The sequence below is a fragment of the Miscanthus floridulus genome, chromosome 10, assembly GCF_019320115.1.
Source record: "Miscanthus floridulus cultivar M001 chromosome 10, ASM1932011v1, whole genome shotgun sequence".
Taxonomy (NCBI): Eukaryota; Viridiplantae; Streptophyta; class Magnoliopsida; order Poales; family Poaceae; genus Miscanthus; species Miscanthus floridulus.
In genome coordinates, this window is record NC_089589.1 from 86,427,697 (window position 1) to 86,450,597 (window position 22,901).

The 22,901-nt window shown below is 45.2% G+C and overlaps 4 protein-coding genes and 1 long non-coding RNA gene across 14 annotated transcripts; 4 read left to right on the top strand and 1 right to left on the bottom strand.

Annotated features, from left to right (window-relative positions):
* The first annotated feature begins 3,340 nt into the window (after positions 1 to 3,340).
* Positions 3,341 to 5,464, top strand: LOC136485015 (uncharacterized). Of its 2 annotated transcripts, XR_010766299.1 has the most exons (4): positions 3,341 to 3,781; positions 3,887 to 4,317; positions 4,409 to 4,607; positions 4,966 to 5,464. It is a non-coding gene; the product is annotated as an uncharacterized lncRNA (long non-coding RNA). The 2 variants fall into 2 exon arrangements; XR_010766298.1 differs by having other exon boundaries at positions 3,641 to 3,781; positions 3,887 to 4,607.
* Positions 5,465 to 6,058: 594 nt separating this feature from the next.
* On the top strand, positions 6,059 to 9,417 carry LOC136486832 (uncharacterized). 6 transcript variants are annotated; one of them, XM_066483866.1, is made up of 5 exons: positions 6,060 to 6,471; positions 6,704 to 6,740; positions 6,841 to 7,024; positions 7,370 to 7,741; positions 7,846 to 9,415. In XM_066483866.1, exons 3-5 carry the CDS (start codon positions 6,844 to 6,846, stop codon positions 8,574 to 8,576), a joined length of 1,284 nt encoding a protein of 427 aa, XP_066339963.1. In that variant the 5' UTR covers positions 6,060 to 6,471; positions 6,704 to 6,740; positions 6,841 to 6,843; the 3' UTR covers positions 8,577 to 9,415. The 6 variants fall into 6 exon arrangements, with proteins under 6 accessions (XP_066339961.1, XP_066339963.1, XP_066339965.1 ...); XM_066483868.1 differs by having other exon boundaries at positions 6,060 to 6,341; XM_066483864.1 differs by having other exon boundaries at positions 6,059 to 6,740; positions 7,846 to 9,417.
* Positions 8,779 to 10,442, top strand: LOC136486833 (early nodulin-like protein 18). The gene is made up of 3 exons (XM_066483869.1): positions 8,779 to 8,903; positions 9,455 to 9,866; positions 9,968 to 10,442. Exons 2-3 carry the CDS (start codon positions 9,578 to 9,580, stop codon positions 10,333 to 10,335), a joined length of 657 nt encoding a protein of 218 aa, XP_066339966.1. The 5' UTR covers positions 8,779 to 8,903; positions 9,455 to 9,577; the 3' UTR covers positions 10,336 to 10,442.
* Positions 10,443 to 10,700: 258 nt separating this feature from the next.
* Positions 10,701 to 16,484, bottom strand: LOC136486831 (putative disease resistance RPP13-like protein 1). Of its 4 annotated transcripts, XR_010766984.1 has the most exons (4): positions 15,131 to 15,244; positions 12,200 to 14,999; positions 11,255 to 11,400; positions 10,714 to 10,850 (listed from the first exon to the last, which is right to left on the bottom strand). XR_010766984.1 is itself a non-coding variant. In XM_066483861.1 (3 exons), the coding sequence occupies exons 2-3, from the start codon at positions 14,964 to 14,966 to the stop codon at positions 10,723 to 10,725; spliced, it is 2,895 nt and encodes a 964-aa protein (XP_066339958.1). In that variant the 5' UTR covers positions 14,967 to 14,999; positions 16,136 to 16,484; the 3' UTR covers positions 10,701 to 10,722. The 4 variants fall into 4 exon arrangements, 2 of the variants coding, with proteins under 2 accessions (XP_066339958.1, XP_066339957.1); XM_066483861.1 differs by lacking the exons at positions 11,255 to 11,400; positions 15,131 to 15,244 and adding an exon at positions 16,136 to 16,484 and having other exon boundaries at positions 10,701 to 10,850; XM_066483860.1 differs by lacking the exon at positions 11,255 to 11,400 and having other exon boundaries at positions 10,701 to 10,850.
* Positions 16,485 to 21,688: 5,204 nt separating this feature from the next.
* On the top strand, positions 21,689 to 22,747 carry LOC136485016 (uncharacterized). Its single transcript, XM_066481965.1, has 3 exons — positions 21,689 to 22,146; positions 22,261 to 22,360; positions 22,460 to 22,747. Exons 1-2 carry the CDS (start codon positions 21,803 to 21,805, stop codon positions 22,331 to 22,333), a joined length of 417 nt encoding a protein of 138 aa, XP_066338062.1. The 5' UTR covers positions 21,689 to 21,802; the 3' UTR covers positions 22,334 to 22,360; positions 22,460 to 22,747.
* Positions 22,748 to 22,901: the final 154 nt, after the last annotated feature.

Sequence of the window (22,901 nt, forward strand, 5' to 3'; positions counted from 1 at the left end):
GATGTCCGAGCACCGAGGAGCGAGGAGTCCCCAGCATCGCTAGCGATGTCGACCACCGAGGAGCAAGGAGTCCCCGGCGTCGCTGGCGATATCCGAACACCAAGGAGCGAGGAGTCCCCACCATCGCTAGCGATGTCCGAACACCAAGGAGCAAGGAGTCCCCAACGTCGCTGGTGATGTCGACCACCGAGGAGTCCACGGTGTCGCTGGCGATGTCCGAGCACCGAGGAGCGAGGAGTCCTCAGCGTCGCTGACGATGTCTGAGCACCGAGGAGCAAGGAGTCCCCGGTGTCGCTGGTGATGTCTGAGCACCGAGGAACGAGGAGTTCCCGACGTCGCTGGCGATGTCTAAGCACCGAGGAGGTCCCGACATCGCTGGCGATGTCGAGTAGGCGTCGCTGACGATGTCCGAGTACCGAGGAGCGAGGAGTCCTCGGCATCGCTGGCGATGTCCGAGCATCGAGGAGCGAGGAGTCCCCGGCGTCGCTGGTGATGTCCGAGCACCGAGGAGCGAGGAGTCCCCGACGTCGCTGGCGATGTCCGAGCACCGAGGAGCGAGGAGTCCCCAACGTCACTGGCGATGATCGAGCAACGAGGAGTCCCCGACGTAGGCGGCGACGTCCGTGCGGTGAAGTGTGCCCACTTAGTCCTCGAGCACGAAGAATCCGAGCGCTGAGGAGTAATCGGCGTAGCTGGCGATGAAGCACGAGCGACGAACAGTCTGGTCAACTAGTCGGTGGTGAAGTGAGCATTGAGTAGAAGCGATCGGCGAACAGTCCAATCAACTGATCGGTGATGGAGTCCATGAACCAAGCAGTCTGACTAGTTGATCGGTGGAGAAGTCCGAGCACCAGGTGATCCGATCACCTAGACAATGATCCTACAATACAAATATATAGAATGGGTAGTACATGACGCACAAATAAATAAACTCCAAAGAAAAAATCAGCAATGGTGATGAAATAGCATATGCAGTTCAGCGATCAGTTGGAGCAAAGATGTATTTATATTTAATACAAACTGCCCAAACAGTTAGTGTGTAGCTGAGTCTCTAGCCCTAACTAGCCCGTTAACCATAACGCGGGGCGCGGAGCCCGTGCACATGTAGGAAGAACAAAGCATCGCTAAGGAGCCGCTGCCGACCACCCATAACGCAGAGGGCAGACACTCGTGCACGTGTAGGGAGGAGCTGGAGACAGGGCCGTCTCTAGAGGCGTCCGAGCATCAACAGGACTGATCGGGGGTTCGGAAAATCGTTTGGAGAACAAACATGGAGAAAACGGTTCGGAGAAACATTATGGCGATATACGAAGATTGGAGAATATTTAGAAGAATATTAAAGCATGACTTAGCTTTAGACAGAAAGTCTGATCGGTGACATATGGCGTTATCTGGTCGGTGAGAGGATGGACGTCTTCAACCTAGTTGGCGAATCTGCCCCTCAGGGCATGTTGATAAGTAACGGCGATGTTGGTGAGCCCGAAGAGTAGGGTCGTAACCTCTGGAGTTTCCCGAGCAGCCTCCAATAGATCTGGATCGGAGGGTGGTCGGCGCTAAACCAGAGTGTCCAGAGCCGATTCGGCGATGGAGAGGCAATCGGCGAGCTTCAGACCAATCTAATCGATGGATACGATCAGATCGTCATTGTTGATTTGCCTCCTCTGGTAGCGAGGAAGCGGGCGGCGAGTTGTTGATGAAAATGACCTCGGAGGTGGTTCCGAGATTGGATATGCTGTCGCGGGGGTTGATGTAGCCAGCGATGAATCGTCGTCGTGGACCGGCATGGATCTCCATGAGATTGATGACGAGAACGCGCTGTTGATTTGAGGTCCATCTGGCTCGCCATGGATCAAGCGCACACCCCTACCTGGCGCGCCAACTGTCGACAGAATATCATCGGCAGTCCACCGAGGGGCATCCCACGATGGTAGATTTGTCGGTGGGGATGCGCGTAATCAGGAACCGGATGGTGACACAAGGCGCAGAGACAGCGATTTAGACAGGTTCAGGCCGTCTGATCGACGTAATACCCTACGTCCTATGTCTTTGGTGTATTGTATTGATCTGTATGTAGATCCGATCATCATGTATCTTGTCCGCTAGGGGACCCCTACCTCTCCTTATATACTCTGGAGGGGCAGGGTTACAAGAAAAATAGCCTATTTGGTACTATACAATATCTTGCGATGCACGTCGAGCAGCGCCGTGCACGTCTTGATCTTGTGGGCTGGGCCACCTCTGATGGTGCGGCCCATGTCTTGTCTTGTGGATACGGGGGGCATACCCCCACAAATCCCTACTGCCTCCATGAAAGAGAGATGTCCTGAACCACTAGACGATGGGGGCATCACTAAAAGATAGCACTATATACAACCACACGTCATTATACTATAATGCTTTATCTTTTTACCTGAAATAGGAATTGGTATTTATCTAGATTTTGTTCTCTCTCTATCCGTTGATAGGGTAGAGGTTCTATTATCCAATTATTATACTAAATAGGATTTTTTTTTAACCAGTCCGCTCTATATTCTAGAGTGGAAAAATAAAAAATTCATAGGTACAATTTCACAACCACGTTGAGCTTGACAATTTTCATGTAAAGATTATTTTCATTTAACTTCATATAAAAAATAATGAAATTTTATATAAGAGAGATCACCTGACATGTGGCTCCACATTAGCAAAACCACCTATGATGCCAACTTAAAACAAATATTTGGCCTCCAGTAATCTCAAATAAAAAAGTTGTCCACTGCAAAACTATAGACCGCGTTAAGGGATAAAACTCTAGTATAGAGCACGTCAGTGTGTGAGGTCATTTGAAAATTCTAAAATCTGGATTTCAAAACTTGATAATTTAAAGAATATTTGGGCATCTAAAATATCTCAAATAAAAAATTATCAGCTACAATGTTGATGACCGCACCGAGCTTTCCAATTTTCAGAGAAAATTTGCTTCCATCCAACTTCATATGAAAAAATTATCAACTTTTATATAAGAGAGACCCCAGACATGTGGCTCCACTGCTACCGTTAGTAAAACCACCTTTAAAACCACTTTAAATGACAGGGGTGGATGTATTTTGAAAGTTAAACTGTGTATGTTTTTTGGTATTATAAAGCTCAGGGGCATTTTCAAATTTAGCAAAAAGTTTAAGTTGTAAGGTAGTCTGAGGATATATGATCTATGAGACCATGATTTTACGTAATGTTATGACCCGAAACTAGTTTTGCCAATTAAAAAAACTTGCTAATTAGTTGAAAAAAGAAATGTTGATTGTGGGCTTTTGTTGAAAAACCTGTCATAGTTAGGTAGTAGAGAGGTTGGATCTGCCCCATGGGAATTTTACAAAGCAAGGTCGCAAAAGGATAAACACTTCAGAATGCAATTAAGGAAGGGATCTGCACGAGCGACGCGATCCACCTCTTCGTCTTCCTCCGCCGCGGCCGCGGCGATCCCTCCGCTCGGGGCCTACTCCACTTCCACCCCCTGTCCTCCACACCATGGGCGGCCCTACATCAGCCATCAAGGATGGGATCTCCCTCTTCAGTGGAGGCGAAGGAGCAGCCGGATCCGGCGAAGTACGATCGGATGCTGCGAAGGGAGGAGTGGATCCGGCACTTGGTTTGTCGATGAGGACTCGGAGGCAGCGGGCGCAACGCAGGAGCGAGCACACGTCAACAACCACCGCGACGTCAATGCGCAGGTTAGCGGCGGAACACAGAGGCTGCTGTCCGCCTAATCAACAGTCCGACGACCTTGAGCTGTTGCTCAAAGGTTCGATTCTCCCCAGCCCTGCTTGTTGGATTAAATTATTTGCTTCTTGTCGTCATCTTCAGTGTTTCTCCTGCGGTTGATATGGGCATCTGAAACTTGGTGCAGAGGGTGGTAGGGGATCTCCATTCTCAAGCAATTTCGCTACTAGCTGATTACTTTTAGGAGGAATTTCTTGAATCTCACCTGAAAAGGATCACTATCTCTGCAAAGGAAACGAGGCATATCATCAATTTCTTTTCTTTCTTTCTTTACTGACCCGGAATCCTGTCATTTGCATAGCTGGTTTTCATGTGTAGTAAACAAGTTAGAAGCTAGAACCTTGTCCAAACCTGCTTGCATATGTTGCTAACGATCCAGCTCCAGATAATATGTTGTGCAATGTGTATGCTATTTTCTTAAGATGGATGTTTATTACTCTGGCATATTCTATAAGTTTGCATAGTTCCATTAGTATTCTTGATCAAATGGATCCTGAGATTGATCGGCAAATTTCAGAACACGCTGCACGAATGCATAGATATTGCCTGATGATGGAGGTAGCTTTGCTATTTTACAGTCGAATATATTTGTTTTCAATTCTTCCATTCTTTTTATTTGCTTAATAAAAGACAACCTCATAAACTGTAGGATCAAGAGGTATCTTTATAAAGAGGGATATGCCGAAGAAGATGATGGTTATGCTAATGCAGCCATTTTTTGTTGAGTATTGCTCCATGGTCAGGATAGAAGAGGCAAGAAAGCCAAGCAAGACAGGCTAATTGTCAAATTTCTGAAGAAATATATTCATTATGCGAAGAACCTTATTCAACCGAAGCTTACTAATGAGGTAACCTTTTACAATCTTGCATACAGAGCCATACAAAGTTGGCGGAGATATTATTTTTCTATTGTGCATTAACATACCATGTTTTCCTCACCAAGGTGGGGGCTGCTTTCTTCCTCTACAATACACTTCTGTATTTCAATGTTTCCTTTTTTTCACTGCGGTGCATATTTGTTGATCTATTTGCCTTTGTTACCAATGACATTAAAAATATCTTGGGCTTTTATTAACTATGCCCATGCAATTTTACTAATTTAGGAGAGGATATTGGGCAGACAAATTGCTGTATGATCTCTTGAAGCTTTTCTCTGGGTAATTTTTTGAACTCTTCTCATCAACAAAGTAATGTCAAAATTTGCAGTGCTGCCACAGAAGAACTGTATGCAACACAATTAGCGAAGCTCCAAGAAATGGGTTTCTTGACACATGAGAGAACATCCGAGCCTTGGCCGCTACCGCTAGAAATGTTCATGCTGCAGTGGAGCGAATTCTTGGAAACATGGGCCAATAAAATATGATGATGATAACTGTACTCTGATGTAGTTGGCATTGTCAGATCATGTCTGGTTCATTGGTTTTACAACTGAGATTGAGAGGTGACATCTAGATTTTGTGTTCAAGGACGACTAAAGAGTCTACCAGCGGGAACCTTTCGTATACATGTGGTCCGGTGTCATGGTTAAAATTGTTGTTGTTTGTACATCGGGTTGCTTTACATACATATTGATCTTTTACAATCTTATGTACATAGACAATGTCTTTTGTACAAGCAGGTGGGGGAGGGAATATGTGGTGCAAACCATGAGAACCCAAAAAAGCTGTATTTCGATTGCTCAAAAAAATATGAGATGCATCCATATCCTAAAGGTGTCTTTTGTTTCAATAGTTGGGATTACCTCAAATTTATTTAAAAATACAAGAATAATAAATTCAATGATTTTTGTCATTTTATATGATTTTTTTATAAAACGAGATTGAGTTCTAACTTTTATGACAAAAGTACATATATGCTTTTTGAACATGCATCACTTCAATTTTTTGGAGCCACGGAAATATGTTTTGATTGAATCTTTAAGGGAGTACTTCAAATTTGATAGAATTAACTTTTGACTTAATATAACACGTAGCGTTAGCACGGGCAAATATACTATTATGTTGTAAGTGTCAACGGATAATTGAATTCTGCAGGGGAGAGGTCTCAATGATGAATTAGCATAGTAGAACAATAGAACCTAATCCAGAGACTTTTTATTAGATGGGTATAATCCAACATTGTTGGCGTCCTAAACCTCATCTCTCCCGGGCCCATCTGTCAGCCAGACCAATACACGCATAGCACAGTCTCACAGCCCCGGGCCTTCCCCAAAGACCGGGCCCGATCCGTCTCTGGGCTCTTGCTCTCGTATAAAACCCGAAGGGGAAAACAGGGAACGCGAAAAAAGTCTGCTTGTCTCCTGACTGGACCGGGCCGCAACCACAGTTTTCCTCCGGGCAGAAAATATCAAGCCACGAAATCCCGAAAACACCCTCGCACGGGTCTCTTTCGGCGGCGAGACCGCGGCTGCGTGCCTCTCCGTCCCACGTGTCTCTCTCCGCCGCCGAACTTCAACGCGGCACGCCTCTTCCTCCCCCAGCTCCACGGAATCCGACGGCCTCGTCCTCGTCTCCTCCTGTGGACTGGAGCGCCGCCGGGTAGAGATCCCACATCCGCGCCTCAACCAATTCCTCCTGCCTCCGGTAAGGCGGGCCATGAATTTTTAAGTCTAGTTCTTTGGTGCAACCTAGCTTATTTGTTTGTGTACCACTGCACTATGGAACAGCAAGCATAGGACATGATCTATGGTTGGTGATTTTGCCTTCACTTGAGGTGTGCTATTCTAATAGTGACCATCCTGTCCATGCTGACATGCTGTTATCGCAGTTCAGTTCAGTTATGTTATTATCTTTGATTTGTTCGTTAGGCATAATTCTGCTCCTTGCTATCCCATGAACGAATACTAGTGCACGGGTGGCCATTTGCTACCTTCACATGTATCCTCTGCCCCCGCTGATCTCACAGTTTTAATGGTGCCTTTGATTTCTTTGTGGTCCTTAATTAGCTTGGCACTTCGGCTCCCGAAGGTTCAGTCACGAAATGTATGCATTGATATTTAATACGTTGGTAACGAGCATATCAGAGCTATCTGCACCCCTGTTTGCTACAGCTAATACGTCTGCTTTGCTATCAATACTACAGAGAATGGCGATCCTCTGTCCAGGGCGTGTTGCTCCATCGGTTCACCATAATTTTCTGCCCAGATGGTTGCTGCTGAACAATAGCTCCAGAATGTATGGCCATGTCTTTCCAGACAGAATGAAACCAAAAAGACAAAACAGACATCAGAGGATGGCTTGCTTCTCCAAGGGGTCTTCGTTTCAAGGTACTGTCTGACCAGACTTTTGATGTTGTCGCTCCAAGCTTATTTCTGTGCACTGGTAAACAATGTATTTCTATGTGAATTGTTCTTTGTAATATACCCATCAATATAGTATGCATTCATATTGTGTAGTTGTTCGCTTTCCTAGTCATGCAACTGTTTCCGCTTCCACAACGAATCATATTAACTTTTCACTTTACCGGATGCAATGTAGTTGTAGTTTGTTTTCTCCTATTTAGTTTCTCATTTTATATTATTATTGACAACATGAAAGCTATGTTTCTTGGTTGTGAAAATTTACCATTCTATCCATACCAATCAGCGACCATTGTTCCTTCAACTCTGCAGATCTGGTGCCCTCTGTAAAGCCTTCACGCCTTCTTCCAGCAGAGGAACTAAAGACATATCCCAATACTGTTCCTGAGGAGATATTTAACACAACCATATTAGATGACTCTGATGCGTTCTATGTGCTAGAGCTTAGCACAAGTACAGAATTTAATTCCTCTTTGGATAAAAATTCTGCAATCTTAATCTGCTTAATTGATGTTGATGGTGACTCCTTGCTACAAAGAGTACCGGCAATCTATTTGGGTCAACCTACACCTGGAATTAAGATAGCGCAACTGATACCCTTCCAAAGTGGTTCAGTTGATGTTGTCACTTTCAAGGGGTCAAAACTGAAAAGGATTAAAGAAGTCTGGATCGGTCTTGAATCAGGTACATTCCATTTCATGTTCTTTGCAAATATAATGTAATGGTAGTATGTTCACCTGATGAGTGTTTTCTATCCTTTGTTTATTAATTTTACCCTTGAAGGTTAGGTTCATGGAGATTAGATGGTTTGAGCTTGAAAGTAATACATGGACCGGTTGATCCACCTAAAGAAATTAATGGAACACCTGAACAGAAGTTCAACGGTTTGCAGTACATTTTTGAGAAAATAAATGCATTTCTTGGAGATGATGGAGCTTCAGTAGCTGAAGCAAGGCCTGTGGCTGTCACTGACCTCTCAGGAGTTGGCCTTTCCGATCTTCAAGAAGGGCTGTTATCCTCAGAAAGCAAAGCTTCAAGCGTTAAGGAACTAAGAGAGGATGGGTTGAGAGAGTACGCTGACCTCAAACAATCTCTGCTGCTCTATGACGCATCTATAGTGATAACAGGCTTCTCCGCCTTCATCTTGGCTTCAAATGACAGCGCTGCCTATTCGTTCCTGATAGGTGGCATTGTTGGGTTCCTCTATCTGTTGCTCCTCCAAAGATCGGTTGATGGTTTGCCCGTGATTGGTTCACCTTCAGAAGCTGGCAGTGCGCAGCCCTCAGTAAAAGGTTTCAGTGGTGTAAGGAGGCCATGGTTGATACTATCACTGGTACTGGTTGCAGGTGCAGTTGCACTAAAGTATGGTGCTGGAGGTGACAGCTTTGAACTCACACCGACCGAGCTCTTTGTTGGCACTGCAGGGTTCCTAGCAAACAAGGTTGCTGTTCTTTTTGCAGCATTCATGCCTTTGCTAAGTGACTCGAAGAGTGAAGATGGATCTGGGGATAGCAATTAACTGGACTCTAAAAATAGGTTAGTATTAGTTTCCTATAGAAGCTCTGTATTCAAGATCTGAAGGTAATTAGCTGATGTGCAAAGGGCAACTCCTAGTTTCTGAACCGGAAAAATGAACCCTGTAGCTATATCATCTTGGTAACCGAGTCGATCAGTACTTGAAACACAACAGCAGGTCCCAGGCATGGCATCTTTGCGAGGGTTCAATTCACAGCAAGGGTTCTGGTGTTGTGGTACTTAGAAGTCAGAAACTTGAGTTGATGTACTCACAAATCGGACACTTAACTGTTAAGATGATCTGCAGACAACAGGAACGTGACTACACCAGGTACCTCAAGAGATGAGCTCGGAAAACTTGATGATTGTACGAGAACCATGTACCCATTGTTGTATGTCAATATGATATTTGTGAGGTAAATATACAGTAACTATAAAAAAATGTTTGGCGTTGCTCCAAATCAGCATCATGTAAGAAAATTTCTACACAGAAGTGATTGTAGCTTCACTCAACACTAGTAATAGTATACAACTAACTGTGAATGTTTTCTATCAAGTCCGGCTGAACAGTTATTGTTTTTTTTAAACTTATATCACAAAAAATATATATAATGATCTGAAGTAAACACCATTTCCTAGGCACTTTAGTCACACAATTATCATAAGTATATTTTACCATAGTCCATAGATCTAGTCACCGGGCACAGCATGGTATCTAGCCAGGTGTCTGCTGCAACTCCCCCGAGCCGGCGCTGCCACCTCCTGGATGCCGCATAAACCGTTGACATCACCCCATCACCATTAATGACCCTGTTCGCTTGAACTTATCTACCGTATCGTTTCAGTGAAATAACAGTGTTTTTTTTTCTCGCAACAAATCAGCATCCGCCGGCCAGCCGAACAGGGCAGTCTTCACTTACAGAAAGAGTCACACATTTAGCATCTGAAGCTTCTGACTGAAGTCTAGCATTTGCAGCACATCATCACCAGATTTCTCAGTGCCAGATGCCGCCAGCCATGGGCATTCCGACGACAGTGATGTTCCGAGTAGCAGTCATGGTTTTTGCCGTAACGACCGCTGCAGCCGCAGGCAATACGATAGAGAGCCCAACCTCCACGGCCAATTCCACTTCGAGCCCGACCAAGAACACGACGGCGCCATTGCCGCCGTTTGGCACGAACCACGCCGTGGGCGACGGCACCGGGTGGTTCTTCGACTGGAAGGCGAACGCCTCGGCCGCCAACTACTCCGCCTGGGCTGCGAACCGCACCTTCTACCTCGGCGACTACCTCAGTGAGTTCTCAGCTTCCACTCTGCAAAGCACTACGTAGGGAGCTCGATCGATGCTAGTTACTGACATTGTGTGTGACGTGTGTGGCGTGCTCACTCGCAAGGCTTCAAGACGGACACAGGCAACACGGTGGTGCACACGACGAACTCCACGGTCTACAAGCTCTGCAGCACCGGCGTCACGGCGAGCGGCGGCGGCAGCGGGTGGAAGCCGGAGGGGGCGTTCCTCGCCGTGATGCTCACGGCGGAGGGCGCCAACTACTTCTTCTCCGACGCCTGGAACGGGGAGCACTGCCAGAAGGGGATGCGGTTTCAGGTCAGCGTGGCGCGCGGCCGCGGTCTCCCGTCGGTGCCGCCGTCGTACTACGAGCCGCTCTCCGGCGCGGCGCCTGCGGGGACGCGACGCGTCGGGACTGGGGCCGTGTGCGTCGTTGCGATGGCTGCAGCCTTTGCTGCATTTGTGTTTTCTTGATTATTTATTCACAATACAAAGTCATCGCCGGCGTTTTTGGGCATGTTTCCTATAACGTTTTCCTCAATCTCTTTGTTCAACTTTGACGAAATATTTGTAACATGTTTTGGTAGAAAAAAAGAAAAATAGAATCTTTACATTTTTTTGCTAACATAAACTGAGCACAAAGCATCTCCTTGTTTTGCTGCTGATCAGGAAAAGGCACAAAGCAACTACTTGGTTAAACAGTTAGGGTCCTGTGTGGAACTATACAGGTTCCCCTTGAATTTTAAAAAGCACATGAGAATAGTTCATGGACAAGAAAATCCCTTTCTTATCTGTGAAGTGAGCTCAGCATGTATCACTATGGTTGGCAAGGAGAAGATACTTCGATCCTAGAATATATGCTTACACAATGTATCGCCAGGAATTACTTGAACCCACTTGTTCCCTGACAGAGTTCGAGTTAAAAGGATCTGCTGGCGAATGCAATGAAATAATTTTGTAGTTTCCAATTGGGAAAGTAGAAATTGTGCCTGTTCAGAAATGAAAGGTAAATTGATCAGCAAGAATAACCACAATGTAATTAGGTAGAACTGGCAATGAAATATTATTTACATATTTATTGCAGTCATGATTCAATTAGATATAACCTGTATCGCTAATACAATATAAGAATTTATAGCGGACGAAGTGGGTACATAGAGTCATAGAGAGGTTTGGACAGTATCTAGTATGTAATTGCAGGCCTGCATCATCGGGACACAACGTTCAGACTTACAGTGGGGAAGATTGAGAACGAGAAAATATCACTAAAACAGAACTTTTCAGAATGCAGTTAGAATAGGTATAGGTGTGAACAAAATGTATTTCGTAGGGAGCAAATTAATTGTGATAAGATTTCTCAAAAATTTAATTGTGATAAGCTTTAGTTACATACCATTAGAAATTCAATTCTGACAAGATTCCTTTCACTAGTTGTTCAGATGAGCAATCCATCATCACTAGTGCTTTCAAAATAGGGATTCCCACCTTTATTGCACATATAGAGTTCAAGCACCTATCTGGTTCACACTGTAGTACTATCTGGTTCCATTCAAGCAGAAAAAAAAAACTCATTTAAGACAACCTGAAATGAGTGCTGTCACTGGAATAGAAGCAGTAAAGTCTTTTTTTTTTGAGAAAACAGAACTAAAGTTGTACAAAACAACAACCATACAACGATTCTCCTTTTTATTGGTCTGCTATACAGATCCTGAAAACATCTGGACAAAAGTTCCATCAGAAAGTATTACTGTCTAACTCCGTTCAAAAATACCTGTGTACATGTGGTTCATGCCAGAAGACAGCCGGGGTACATTAACTCCGGCGAGCTCCTGGGTCTAGAGTCTGGACACACTCAAACACAGAGGAACAGATAACCACTCTGTTCGTTTGGGCTTGTTTGGCTGATAAGCCATGGCTGAAAGTACTGTTGGTTGATTTGGTGCGAGAGAAAAATATTGTTCGTTGGTTGAAAAAGTACGGCTTATAAGCCAAACAAGCCCAAACGAACAGGGCGAACACAAGATTGGCTGCGGAGTTGCAGCATGTTTTGACTCTATTGATTTCCTTATAAACAGAAAAAACTCGACTACAAAGTTATAGCCACCAGGTCTGAACCTCACACCATGATCCATGCTTCTTGCGCCATGGCACGAAAGTCCAGACCATGCCACGGTTGCGCTCCAGCACGAACCAGTCATGTGTCAAGCACAGAACGCGCACGTCGTGCATAAGCTCCGGCGTGCGTGGGACACTAACTGAGCATAACAGATTACATACCATGACTAGCAAGCCCGTTACATTAGGAAACTAGCAAAGCTGACAAGGACAGATTACATACCATGTTCATTATCTTCAACGGTAGGAGTCTTCAGTTGTGGTGGAAGCAGATCATCTATGGGGAGCTTTGGGCACTCCCCAACCTCGAGATGCTCAAGGGAAGTAAGACTAGCAAGCCCATCACAGTACTGGAGATTAGAGCACTTATTTATGCAGAGCCTTGTAACTGAGGGCAGACTTTGTTGTTTAATTGGTATGCATGTAAACTCTGAATCATCAATATTTAAGCACTGCAACGATGGGAAGTCATTCAATGGGCTGTACATTAACTTATCACTCAGTCCAGACTTGAGATTCAAGGTGGTGAGTGCAGGAACAGAGCCGACTGCACAAAGATTTCGACACTGCTCTAGATTCAAGGTCGTTAGTTTGGGGAAGCAACAGACAGAACTCACAACAGGGCTTGGAAAATCAGAACCAATTGGAATAAGACTTGGACAATCGAATATGTCCAATTCCAGAAGTGATGGGAGAGTAGGAAGTTTGCGTAGACCAGAACATACCTTAACAATTAGTACCAAAAGGGATGGAAGAGTAGGAATTTCTGTTAGGGCAGGACAATATCCGATCTCTAGTTTATGAAGAGAAGGGGATTCAGGTAACCTAGCCAAGCTATCACACCACCTTAGATTCAAAGTTATCAAAGATTGGAATGGCCCCAATGGAAGGGAGATCATTTTCGGACAAAATGATATCGAAAGTGTATTTAGGCACGGAAAACCTCCAGCATCAGTTCCAGGCCATTCTGACCACTCCGTCATATATTTCATATCGTTGACAGTGAGGTACTTAAGGGAAGGCAAGGCACCAAGTTTTGGGAGGTGTTTGGATTCACCACGGCATATTGCTATTCTGCTCAACATGGAGAACGAAGTATTTCCTAGCCAACTAGGGTATTTTCCAGAATCGTAACGGTGTATACTCAGTTCCCTTAGGTTGTGATGCGGTCGCAAGGTGTCTAGTAGTTGGTTGTGTGGTATGTTCACATGTTTTTCATGCAATCTACATGGACACTGACCCTCTCCTCCATTAAAGCTCAACTTTAGTGATCGGAGGTGCTTTTTCCTCTGCAGCTGGGCTTCAGTTGCATCTTCGACATGGCGAATGTTACTCAATCCACAAATACTCAGCTCTCTTACTCTGTTGATGTTCCTCAGGTCTCTTATGTTCAAGCTACAATGACGTCTGCTAATATGTATACCAGGCAAAGTATGGAGACGAGTTAGGTGCCTAATTCCACTGAGTACTAGATTCTGTACATGATGAGAAGTAGATTTTCCCACAAGTCGATCAATTTGTACAAACAAATGGCGTAGCAGTTTCAGGTTCCCCACGCCATCATGCAGTGCCATGCCAAGGCCCATGCTATGGCTTATGTCAAGAGCTCGCAGCTTCTTACATTTTGAAAATAATGCTTCTGGAACTGCATTTGGACTGATATTGGTACAATGTTCAAACACTCTGATGGCTCTCAGAGTATGTGGAAAAACTGAAATGTCAGCTGATGTAATAGCTTTATTTATGGACAGATACCGAACATTTTGTGGAATTTGACTCAAGGTAGCTCCTTCAACTCTATGGAATTCTTCCCCAGCAAAAAAGCATGCAAGATCGTGGACAAGATCATGCAAAAGGTATGAATCACCATAAATAGGATGAGGCTGAAGTATTGACCTTCCAACCAACTCCTTCAAATACCATCGTCCAATTTCGCACTCATCATCACTTCTATCAGAATCAAGCAAGTCAAGTAATTTCCACAAATGGCACACTTCTTCAGAATCAAGTTCATAATCTTTGGGAAATAGAGAAAGGGCAAGAAAATTTCGTCTTAGGTATGTGGGCATGTGCTTGTAGCTCAATTCCAGTGCTGGCAGAACCTCGTCCCTCGGTTCTTTTAAGTCCCATAATTTACTCTCTAAGACATCCTCCCATCTGGTTTCTTCAGTTTCATAGCGCAACATGCTTCCTAGTGTCTTGATTGCCAGTGGCAAGCCTTTGCACTTTTTAACAATACTCTTACAAATATTTATTCGGTTTGTTTGGCTGTCAGACTCTTGCTCACCAATACAGGCAGCTTTGCTGAACAACAACCAGCTCTCATCAAAACTTAAACAATTTAGGGGATAAAAGGGTATAGTCTGTATCAGCCTTGCCACTACCTCACTCCGAGTGGTAACTATGATCTGGCAAATCTTTGCAGCTGTCATAGGAGCACAAAACATCTCCCAGCAGTCTCTTCGCTCATTCCATACATCATCCAACACAAGGAAAACCCTCCTCTCATTCATTTCTTTTGCTAATTTCCTCTGAAGATCAGCAAGTTCTGTATACATACACTGCACACTTGTTAGGGAAGTAATGATGTTCCTTGTCATTGTTTTGATATCAAAGTTTTCAGACACACAAACCCAGGCATGCTTCTCAAAGGACTGCCTCACCCTTGGGCTGTTATACACAAGTTGTGCTAGTGTTGTCTTGCCTAGTCCTCCCATGCCAACAACAGCCATGACAGAAACATGATTTCCTGCATTTCCCACTTCACTAGACAATAACTTATCAATTATCTTCTCTTTGTCCTGGTCTCGCCCCAAAATGCTCTTCTCAAATACAACAGAGCTAGTATGTCGCACACTACTAATATCCGGCGTATACCGTCTCTCTCCATCATTCTCTGATAAACTCAAATGGTCAGAGTAATATTTGATATCATCCAACCTCCTGATTAGTTTTCTTGCTTGAAGAACCAAGTCATTAGGAACTTCCATCACACCAGTATCCACCGGATAGGCCTCAGTTTCCTTCATGAAGAAAGAAGAAAAGGCTATGTCAATCGTGTATGTTTGATATTCTGCTGTTAAAGAAGAAGTGTAACTTGGATATGAAACTTTCTTACAGAACTACATAACCAGAGATCATTGAACCAAATTACCTCCTGGTGCTTGCGCTTGCCGGTTCTGTACAAGCCAGTAGATCGATGGAGGACCTCATACTCATATTCGTCTACAACATCCTCGATGTCGTACGCGAGCTCCTTGAGCCGCAGCTTGGCAGACTCCTCACGTATGTTCCAGTGCTCCTCAGCATCGTCCAACATTGCTCGGATCCTATACATGGTTCTCTCCAGCTTCCGCAGCTCCTCCAGATCATCGTCGTGGCTTGCCGTGGATGACGAGGGCAGCAGTGAGGATGTTGTAAACACCCGCATGAAGGAGGAAAGCTTCGCCCATGCCCTTCCCACGGACAGAGATGCAAACAACCCCGACATCTTTTGGTCTACCCAGGCTCTGCTCTGGCGAGCTGATGGAGAAACAGATTTTGGGACAAGGGGAGGGATCGGAGGAGCACAGGTGCATGAAAAGCTAGAGGATGCTACCATAGGACATAGGTTATGATGTGGTGGGCCGGTGGCACGCTGACCAGTAGTTGGTGGTGTGCTATTGTCACAAGTTCACATAGAAAGGCAATGATCTTCCACTAAGTTCAAATGTGCAGTAGTCACGGGAGGAGGCTTCTCCTCTGCAGCTGGAGCTTTCATTAACTTTATACATACATCAAGCACCCACAAATTAAGCAAAGGACTGGTATTCTTTCAAGAGGATGTGTTCACACCTCTCCACATGCTGACCATTCTTCTTGACGTAGATCTCATCACCAGGAACCAGTCGTTCTATGTCTAGTCTAAGTCTAATGGTTTAGTCAGCGGTAATGGTCCCCAGATATGCACTTGTTACGTATGCTTCTGAACAGATACAAGATGCCTAATTAAGCAGAAATTAATATAACAGCTTACCAAGTGGTAAGACTCGCATTCCAAGAAGAGCAAACGGACGAGGCAATTCATCAAACAAGTGACGTGCAATGGTGAACAGGAAAAGAAAAAGGACCAACGGAACAATGAGCTCGATAGGGAAGAGGAAGGTGAACGGAAACCTACAAAGGTCCAGCGGAAGTCCTCCTTGAATGCATGCAGCTCGGCCGTGCTCTGGCGGCCTTGCGCTCCTTGCTAGCGACGCGGGCGGCCTCCGCTCGCGAGCGCGACTCATCCTTCCGCTGCCGCTCTGTATTCCGACGCCAACAATAGCAGCCGCCGATATCCCCCGAGAGTGTAAGGAGACTGGAGACAGGTGCCGTTGGAGAGGCTAGCACGAGTGCTATCGCCATGGTCGTAAGCGGCGGCGGCAGCGCTTTTCTTGTGCACGGAGCCGGGCTAGCCGCTGGTTAGTCGTTAGACCGTTGAAGATTAGCGGTCAATGAAACCCATGTCACCACTCACCAGTCCACGTTCGAAGGATGGTACACACTTCTTAAAGACAATCAAGGAGATGTATCTCACTATGTTTTAGGGTTTGTTTGGTTATAAATAAGTTACCTCCTCTCCTTATAAGTTAAAAAGTAAAATAAGTGACTGATTTTGTCAAACACCACCAACTTATAAGTCACCCTTACTTATAAGAAATAAGCTGGTTCACCCCTGCTTAAAACTTATAAGCCACCATTTTTCGCGTGGGGCCTACACCTTTCACTTAACAGGCATAAGCTTATAAGTCATCTACAACCAAACATGCATGACTTATAAGTCACTGGTTTTCAGTCACCTGACTTATAGAAACCAAACAGGTCTTAATTCTTGCGCTCGTACAGAAGTGACTTTCTTCTTGTTAGGATTCAAGTTCTTTTAGGCCCCGTTCGTTTATTGTCGTTCCTGCTGCTAGGAACGATTTCTAGGGAAGCTTGGCCTATACAAATTGTATAAGTGTTCTTGCCGGGACCGGTTCCAGGAAGTAATTTCCTGCATACCCAACATGGCCTTAGGGCATTCGGTTAGCTCGTTCCTTGCCGGGAACGGTGAGGAATCATTCCCACGCTATGTAAATTAATGAAGGAATTGTGTGGTTGGAAATTATTCTCAAGTAACCAAACAAAGATTTAATGTGTACGCAACGCAAGCACAAGAACACAGAGGATAGGAAATGGAACACAACTCTATTATTTGTGAATGAGTTCAGTACACGAACATTTATCTGAAGATGTCCCTTTTCCTTTTATATAGGGAAGAAGCTGATGAGTGTTGTCCATGGTCTTCTCTTTCACACTTGTCGGGGTCGGGCACAACCGAGGACGATTTGGACCCTACGGATTTTTCGCACGGGCAGCGGCGCGGATCCGTTGTTCCTCTCGCTTGTAGCAGCGCGCATCTTCATCGCCAGGTGAGTGCTTCATCTCTTCCTTCCCTCTCTAGCTCACCCTCCCTCTCTCAGATCTACGGCTCACTGACAAAGGCGAAGACACAGCGGCATGGGTGGGCGACGAGCCAAGGACAGGGACACGCCAACAATGAGGACGGGGTCGGCGAGGGGCACGCCAATGACGAGGATGGGGTCGGCGAGGGTGGCCTCGATGGACCAGGGCAGCAGCGTGCTCAACGACCAGGACTGTGCCTTTTTTTGTTTTTTATTTAGATTAACAGAAGCAAACATTTACAACTGCCTCTGTAAATCATAATTAACAGTGAGCGAAGGCGGGCGGGTGCCGGCCTCTGTTAACATCTTTTGCCGGCCTCTAAAAAGGTTTATTGTGCTAGTGCGGCGAGCAGGGTCCAGTTTTGTTATTAACGGATCATGTTGGATGGATTTGGACGTCAATTGCAGCTTTTGTTTCGTTTTATGAAACTGGAAGACTGAACCAGGAGTCCAGGACGCAGGTGATCAGGATATTGACACTTGGATTTTATTTGCCATGACACTATAAATTGCTACATCGCTGATGACGGGGTGAACTGCAAAATCTATCGATTTTGCCCCAAGACAGGGGTGGCATATCCGGCCGTATTAACATCGGATCAACACCACTCGTGTGTGAAGCAAGCAATGCGCCATCGATCAGGCAACAGTTAAAGCACATCCATTCGTCAACACCGCATATGCATACTGCATGCTGTGACTCCTATCAGTTTTTTTACCGGTAATGCTGGGTCAGGGTGTCCAGACGGACGGACACGGCTTCCCAGAAAATTTCCACTCGCTACCGCGCCGTCTGCTCGCTCCACCATACCGCCCGTCTTCCCTACTTCGCCTCCACCATGCCATTCACCTTCCCCACTCCGCGCTCCACAGCGCAGCCCGCCTCCACCGCACTACCCGCTCGCCGTGGGCACTCCACTACTCCGCTGAGCTGGTGAGCTCTTCATGACGAATGTTCTAGCCAGCAGGCGAGGGAGAAGCTTCGTGTGATGCAGCCCCGCGCGGCGAGTTGCCCTCGCTACTGCCGCACCCACGAGCTCCGCGCCATCGCGACTCCACGCGCCGCTCCCGACCTCCGCACCGGCGTCGATCTCCGTAATGACGAGCCTCCATTCATCCAAGCAGCGAGGTGATATTGCGATGAAAGCACATGTTGTAAACGTATATTTCAAGTGTTTCAGATGTTTCAAAGGTATGTTGCAAGTGTTTTATATCGATGCTGCAAACATAGATCGAGATATTGCACAAGTTGCAATGACTATACACGAATATTTCAAGTATATGTTCCAAATGTTTTATCTGTTTTATAAGTATGTTGCAAGTATTTTATCTAGATGTTGCAAAAGTAGATGTGAATGTTGCATATGTTTTGCAATGGCTACACACATGTTCTCAAGTTTTTTTTTGTGTTTTGCAAGTGTTTAAGTTGTTTTTGGATGTATGTTGCAAATGTTTCATCTGGACGTTGTAAAAGTAGATCTGGTGTTACACATGTTGTAATGGGACCCAACTGCCGCAGCTGGTGCGGTGCCACTGTGGGTTACTATGTGGGCGCCCGAGGCCAACAAACACATACACAGGCAGGGCAGGTGACTAGGACCCATGTGGGTTCCTGCGTGTGGACATGGTGGTTACGCGACACGGAGCGAGCACGATGGTAGGGCGGTACGCACCGTGGGGTCCATGCGGTGGGGCGCACGAAAACAGGCGCGGCCCCGTTCGTTTCGCTGAAAAAATAAGCCGAAACACTGTTTCCGGCTGATTTGTTGTGAGAGAAAAACACTGTTCCGGCTAAAAAAAACAAGTTAAAAAATACGGATAATTAGAAAAACGAACAGGGCCAGGCTTCTTTCGTGTGCAGCGCGGCCTCGACGTCTAGGCGCTAGTAGCGCCTTTTTTAAGCAAGGTGTTGCGGTTGTTTGGCAGGTAGAAGGCAGATTTGGCACGAGACCGCCAAGGTTTGGTGTGTTCTTGAAAGTCATCCCTTTAGATTCGTTTGTGTAATAAAAACATAATGATGCTAAGTTTTATTGAAGCACGAGAGCAAACACGGCCAATGGAAAGCAAAAGAAAGGGCTAAGAATGAAAGCCTGGAAGAATTCAATCAACTGAAGATTGAGTAATATCCTAAAAATCACAAGCACCGAGCTTAAATTACTACATTAGTATGTGTATTGGGAAACATCTAATGCTGCAAAAATTCCTTACAAGAGATATCGTCGTGTCGACGTCTTGTATGTTCAGACTTTCATAACACCAACGTTCTGTTTATTTGGGCTGGTTTGACTTATAAGTCATGATTAAAAGTACCATTAACTAATTTAATATAAGAAAAAAAACTATTCGTTGACTGATAAGCCATAACTTATAAGCCAAATACAACCAAACAAACAACCTCAATGGCCGGCTGGTCAGCTGTTCAGCGCTATCCCAGTCTCGTGATGCAGAGTCTTGCATGTGATGGACAGTACAGGCAGTTTTGGTACTCGTGGACTGTAGGAGTACAACAACAGTACAGCAGTTGATCGAGTGGATAAGGGCGTGTTTGGGACCGCGGTTACCCACCGCGCGGTGTGGTACGTGTATCGCGACACGAGGGCCGTGGTGCCGAAAACGCAGACGCTAGTTCATTTGTGTAGTTCCGATGCTGTGTGCGGGGAAAAGAATCATCACACCGTGGGAGCGTTTGGCGTGATTCTCGGATTGTTTTCACCGCCGCCGCAAGAAACGCGGTCCCAAACACGCCCTAAATCAGACAGCACAGAGGACCGCGCGTAAACCGAGTGGCAAGAGCACGAGATTTATTTTCTATTAATAATTTTAGTTGTCTCTTGTATAGATGTACCATAATGGTCAAGTGACGTATCCATCATGCTCGGAGTCTAACGATCTTTGAGTATCTCTCAGCTACGTTTGTTGTCTAGGTATAGTTGTAGGGTTGTTCGTATACCGTGTGTTGTCTAGATATAGTTGTAGGTTCGTTCGTATACCGTGTGTGTGAGATCCGTGCGTGTGTGTGTGATAGTTTGTATTTATATCAAACAGATATTACCGCTATACTTAGATGAGAAGTAAAAAAAAAAAACAGACAGTACAGCTCTCTGAACTTGATTCTGTCGTGCAGAGAGCTGAGGTCGCTGTCCTGCTTCAGGCCTCCACTACTTCTGTTAAATAAGTCTAGGATGTCACGTCATGTATTATATGGAACTGTTTGAATAGTAATAATAAAATAAATTACACAAGTTTTCAGTAATCCGCGAGATGAATTTATTAAGCCTAATTATTTCGTCATTAGCACATGTTTACTGTGGCACCACATTGTCAAATCATAGACTAATTAGGCCTAAAAAATTCGTCTCGTAAATTAGTTGCAATCTGTGCAATTAGTTATTTTTACTCTATATTTAATACTCCATGTATGTGTCTAAACATATGATTTGATAGGGAGTAAATTTTAAGAGGAGAAACTAAACAAGGCCTACTCATACTTCCCTTTGTATCATCCTTTGACTAGAATTCGAATCAAGCGGTTCAAAGTTTTCTACCAATTGCAAAAGTTTGGAGCATCTTAAACTTTTACTCTACAAAAACAAGGAGAAGGATAAGTTTCTCTCAGTAGTTTCTTTGACGTATACATCCAAACAAGCCCCGAGGTGGATAAGTTTCCATCGAAAGCCAGACACAAATATTTAATACAACCTATTGGCTTGGTTGTAAACGATCGTGGATTATAAGCTAGAACATTATTTTTCTCTCATACCAAACCAACCAGCAGTAATAATCTACGATCGTTTGAGCCAAAACAAACAGGCTGCGTGTCAATTGTAAGTACTGAAGAACATTTTCTGCAATCATGCAAAACTAACGTATTATTGCTTCTGACCCAAAATGACACGTACGTCTGTGTTGTTTACTGGCAACAAGCATGTAGGAATTTCAGACGTAGGTTTCAGTATCAATGCTTTCCACTCACTTGTGGTCAGTCAATCCCAGTATAGTACAACCATGTGAAAACCACCAGAGAATCACGCACCTCTCTGCGCAGCCTGCGCAACGGCTACATTAAGCAAATCAGCATGCAGTGCTGTCCCTGTCTCCCGATCTCTTTGTTCCTTTTCAACAGAAATGTTGAGGGAAAAAATGAAAAATATGAAATACAGCACAAATACAACATAAGGCAAGTACAAATAGCATTTAAAAGGCACAAAGAGCATGAGACGGCGGCACACAGCATACAAAGCTCCTGGACCATCGTCTCATCTCCCTCTACTCCACGCATATATAGACAGCTAGCTCGGACGGCTCAGTCCACACTCCACACTTGAGTTGATCATCAGCCTGCTACCAAACCAGCGATCGAGATGGCCCGGCTTCACCACCTGTCTCTCGTCGCCATGTCCCTCCTCCTCCTGCTGCTACCCGTCCTCGCAGCAGCAGCAGCGGAGGAGCCGGACATCAGGATCAGCGTGCAGTACCCCACCGAGGAGGAGGCGCGGTGGCTGGACCGCTGGTCGGAGAAGTACCAGGCGCAAGGCGCCGGCTCCGGCTTCTCGGTCCACCCGGCCACCGAAGAGGAGTCGGCGTACCTGAACAGCATCTTCGACAACGGCAGGAAGAGAGCGGCAAGTGGTGGCCACTCCCACGACGGCGGTGGCGCACGCGCCGGCTTCGACGGCCACATCGAGTTCGACGACGACGACCATCCGTATGCATGTTACTGAATTCGCATTATATTAATTAATTGCGTCATTCACTTGCGCCACTTCACCATACTGATTTTTTGTCTTGTGGATTTTGCGTCTCGATCGATCGAGTGCAGGTTTGGTAGAATCGTCGTAGACACCGTCCACTCTCAAGCGAGCTCATCCGAGCCGAACGATGATCTGCAGTAGAACCACGAGTCCCACTCTCACGCCGAGGTTGGTAGATTATATATATATTAAACTGGCACTGCAATCATCTTCTTCTGTGTTGTGTTATTAAATCCTTGATGCTTACTAATCCAACTCTCTTTGCAGTATGACGACGTCAAGGATCTTTAGGAACATTGGACTTCAATCGAGTTCGTCATGAACGGAATAAATGGAGGATTGCTGGGAGGGAGTTCGTATTTCATTAGCCTGTTTTAGTAGTAGCTTAGCTGGTATGGCGTCGCAGCCAGCAGGAGTCTGTCCTTCGAGAAACTATTGAAGTGATTCTCTAGTAGTAGTAGTGTCACGTGTGCTAGGTAACTTATTCTGAAGTGTGGTGGTGGTCTCAGCTTTCATTGCAATAATTGTCTTTGTTTCTTGGCTAATATAAATCATGTGCAGAGATCTCCTGCAATAATTGTCTTTGCTCAGCTGTGTTTATTTCCCCCTCCTAAACTTTAATCCCTATCGCATCGGATATTTGGACACATGCATGTAGTATTAAATATAGACTAATTATGAAACTAAATGCACAGATTGAGACTAATTT